Source organism: Olea europaea, unplaced genomic scaffold (genome assembly GCF_002742605.1).
Source record: "Olea europaea var. sylvestris unplaced genomic scaffold, O_europaea_v1 scaffold1431, whole genome shotgun sequence".
In the NCBI taxonomy this organism is placed as follows: domain Eukaryota; kingdom Viridiplantae; phylum Streptophyta; class Magnoliopsida; order Lamiales; family Oleaceae; genus Olea; species Olea europaea.
The window spans coordinates 320,365-324,779 of NW_019231846.1; the positions used below are offsets into that span (position 1 = coordinate 320,365).

General features: G+C 34.0%; 1 protein-coding gene across 1 annotated transcript; it reads left to right on the forward strand.

The window, feature by feature from the left end:
• Positions 1 to 2,743: 2,743 nt before the first annotated feature.
• On the forward strand, positions 2,744 to 3,957 carry LOC111375926. Its single transcript, XM_022998851.1, has one exon. The coding sequence runs from the start codon at positions 2,851 to 2,853 to the stop codon at positions 3,607 to 3,609; it is 759 nt and encodes a 252-aa protein (XP_022854619.1). The 5' UTR covers positions 2,744 to 2,850; the 3' UTR covers positions 3,610 to 3,957.
• The last annotated feature ends 458 nt before the right edge of the window (positions 3,958 to 4,415 follow it).

Below are 4,415 nucleotides of genomic sequence, written 5' to 3' on the forward strand. Positions count from 1 at the left end.
TGCAACGTGTGAGCCATTCCTTTGTCAAGAGCTCACTAGTACATCGTCACTTTAAATTGTTCTTTATTATTGTGTTAATTTAGAAATGTTCCTCCTTTACAGAAGCCGGGTTCATAAAATCCAGCTAGATAACTCACAAAGGGTGGACCTCGCTTGAATAAAAAATGGCCAAAAATTAACTTACTCACCCCCATTGTGTGTGACCTGTANTTTTTTTTTTCTCACGTTTCAACGAATGCAAAAAAAAATATTTTGATAAAAATAATTGTCAGGGGCTAGAGATGTTAATTAATGAAAATTTTAAAGATGAGAATTCATTGAATAAAGTTAAGGACATAAGCTTTACAATGAGTAAAGGTCGAGGACAATTATAGTTTAATGCAATAAATAAAAAGGGCAGCGTAAATGTAATTAACCTGAAATTCAAGATGAAATGGAGGCAAAATTGTAGTTGCAGTCCTGAACTTGTTTTCTATTTTGCATTTCTGCCTCGAACCTTCATTTCTTGCCAACGTTGTCCTTCCTCTTTCAATTTGGGGCAGCTGTGTCCCTACTGACGAAATCCATTATCCGTTGAGTCGGTGGAAAAAGATTCATATATTCTCTAATTAAATATATAGAACCAAAAAAATAAAATAAAAAAAATCACTTAATCTTGTTGAGCCCCTGTTTGACTCTCTTTAAACAAAATTTTTATTTTTCCTTTATTTTCAATCACACATTCATACGATAAAATATTTTACACGTAAATCAAATTCTTTCCTACTTTTTAAACATTCATTCTCCAAAAAATCATTATCAGAACATTATATTTTCCCCGAATCTCTTTATAATGACCATAAAACGAGAGCTGAATCTTTACATCAAAAATGGCACGAGCCTGATCAGAATTTATAATTAAAATAAATTTCGTCTCATTGCAACTATATTAATAGTACAATCTATTTATCTTGTTTCACATATTTAAATCAAGCACAGCAATTGTAAGAATGTGATCATATTTAAAGTTGTAAATTGTATAAAGTCTAAAGTATAGAAAAACACAACTTCTAACAAGATCGAGAGAACATTTCAGTATATGCACTATAAAGTCAGATGCTTTATTTTAACATGACTAAATTGTTCGAAATTGAGATTGGCTCGACCTGAGATTAAGAACAACGGTATGTTTGAAACGTACTAAATAGTACCACATGGAATGTTGGGAAATAAAGCAAGTAAATAGGTGGTTTCATCTCTCTCTCTCTCTCTCTCTCTCTCTCTCTCTCTTATAGATACGAGGGCAAATACCTCTTATTATGCTATTCATGGATGACAATCATGATTGGAAAAAGGCTGGTGTTAATGGGGGTAAAAGTGCAACGTACAAAGGTTGATGACAAAAATACAAAATAGAGGGAGAATTGTTGACGTAAGTAAGATATTGAACGAAGATAAAAGATGATAAGCATAATTTACTATATATTTATAAAACTTTATTATCAGTAATAATAATTGAATCCTACATTTGACTACTTCTAATACAATTTATCTTACTTTTATTCCATCATTTCATACGTTGAACTTGTCAATAGACAATTCAACCTCAATTACAAGTCGATAGTAAGGTCAATTATGTTTATTTGACCAACTCTGCATGAACTCGTCTCAGAGAGTGTTTGACGGAGATTAAAATTGATTTTTTAGTAAATTTTGACAAGTTGTTGAATTCATAAAAGATATGATTAATATTGATTGTTTGACTTTGACTCAAATTAAAATTTGAGCCAAACAGGGGCTTAAACTAATTAAGGTTAACAGCCTGTTTGGGGGGGGGATTTTTTTACCCAAAAAATTTGATTTTCTGACCATTATTTCGTTATTTCAGTAGTAATTTTTGACTTCCTCTCTCACAGGTGAACTCCACTTTTCTTCTAACGATAAAAAAATCAATTCTCAAAATTTCTTCGAAACGGGACCTAACTCTCAATATTTACATATCCTTTCTAATAATAGAAATTCTAGGCATGAATTTCATGAATATTACGATGTTAGCACAAATCATTAATTTGAACTTCTTCAATGAAATATTTGGGATCATTGAGTCCCATTAAATACTCTGCGAACTCCACTGTTTTTTTCATGACAAAGAGTTTTCACTTTTTTTTTATTAAAATGTAACAAGAATTGGTAATACATTTTATAAAGCATATATTTTATGTAGAATAAAATTAAATTAAAATTTTAAATTAAAGTTAATAATTAATTTTAATCATATATTTCATAATTTTTGATCAAATATTGTATAAATTTTACTAATATCTAGTAAAAGTTTGATTATCAAAACTAAAATGAGACGACGAATCCTATTCAATCCCTTCTAAAATGGAGTAACATAGACGTAGACAAGTAGCCCTCAGAGCATATCTCCCAGTGGCAAAGGGGAGGGCGGATAGGGCTCAGCGCGACAGTGTGCAAAGTTCGATTCCCAGCAAGGTGGAATTGACTTTGTTGCAAGCGGGAGTTACCATATGGGTTAACAGTCTTGGCCTATCCATGTGCTCTCCATCCTGACTCCTGGGAGGCACATCCTGCGATTTACCTCCTCCACGATGGCCCAGGACAGGATCGGTGGGGGCCTTAAGGTTGGGGTTCAACCTTTTTTTAGACAAGTAATACAAGTAGTAACACGCGCCTAATTACCGCGTGAAACATTCTTCAGATAGTCCTTGCCATCAAGAAAATTATTTATCGCCCACCCAAAAAAATAAAAATAAAAGTAAAACCCAAAAAATTCTCTTTATAATCGGGTTCTCAGCCTCCGTTATAGCTTTCTAATGTTATAATTTTCCCCTCAAAAACACCATTAAAATGAGAAACAAAGGTAAAGTACACCCCTTGATTGCTTCATCTTCATCGTCATCGTACAGTGCTAGCAAGGAAGTTTCTTCTGTGTTAAAGCTATTGCCTGCTGTTATTTTGGCTTTAATATCGGTTCTTTCCTTTGAAGACCGTGAAGTTTTGGCTTATATGATAAACCGGTCTTTGAAGTTGACAAACACGCCGGTTTTTTCTGCCGGTGAGAAGAAGATCAAGAAATCACCGGCGAATGGTCATGGGCATAAGCCACCGGCTTCTTTTGACTGTGAGTGCTTTGATTGTTATACTAGTTTTTGGTCCCGATGGGATTCTTCACCCAATCGTGAGTTAATTCATCAAGCTATCGAAGCGTTCGAGGAGCACTTGAACACTGGAGAACAGTCCAGGAAGAGTAACAATGGTAAGAACCGGAAAAAGGAAAAATTGGGTCGCCGGAAAAGTGAGAAAATAGCCAACGGTGTTGGGGTTCATGATTTTCCAGCGACAGAGGGGAAAAGTGAAAGAGTTGTTTCTCTGTTACCGGTGTCGGAGACTGAAGTGTCAGCACCAAAGGAAGATGACGAGGTGGCAGAGAGTGAGGAAAGTGAAGTGAAAGACGTGGTGGTTCCAAAGGAAGAAGAGGAGGTGGTGGCCTCGCCACCGTCGACGGCGGTGGACCGCAGCCACAAGGGTTTGGCTAGAAAGGTTTTGCCGGACGTTTTGGGATTATTCAATTCCCGTTTATGGGGTCTTTGGAATCCAAATGTGTAGGAAAAAAAAATAAAAAAAAGAGGTAAAATCCTCTTCTGTTTTTCAAAACTCCGATATGAATTAAAAGAAAAGGTATTTCTTCTCGAATATATAACTCTTTATTACCATCTGTTTATTATCATTGCATTTTTATTACGCCGGCGGGAAGTCATTTTCTATTTCAAGAAAATGATGCTGTATTTGATCTGTGAAATTGAATAATGCTTCGAAACAGCGAAAATCTTTGCTTAGAGGCTAAGTATGCTGATGAGTAACCAATCAGAAAACGACACGTGTAACTGTAGTATTTGAGAAATGGTGAGACTGGCCTTACCATATTATATAACAGTTGAATGTGAATCATGCTCACTCCTTAGGTGTCATTAGGGTTTGTCTTCTTTTTGAATTATTCGGTTTTTTACTTTTGAAATGTCAAATGAATGCAATTTTCTATGCTTTTTTTGGGATTCCTTCACTTTTTGTTTCTTTAATACAATAATTATATAGAACCTGATTGATAATTTTAATAATTAATTAACTAATTTCAACTTTCGGCTCTCGGTGGAGGGTTCAAAATCCCACGCCTTTTTACTTGTTTGAACCCTATTTTAGGGGAAAAAGGTGAATTTTAAATAGTAGATTGATGGAGAATTTATAATTAAAAATTAAGAAAAAGTTTTAAATTTGTGTGTAATATTATTTATTTAAAAATGTGATTCAAAATGAGTTTTGAAAAAAATAAATTTTTAAAAGAACGGGACTCAAATAAGGGCTACTACATAACGAAAAATAGCAATTTATAAGAATTAGAAAATAGACTTTTAAGC

Excerpts from the sequence above, each read along its gene's own strand:
- LOC111375926 (XM_022998851.1), top strand. The coding sequence starts at position 2,851 with ATGAGAAACAAAGGTAAAGTACACCCCTTGATTGCTTCATCTTCATCG.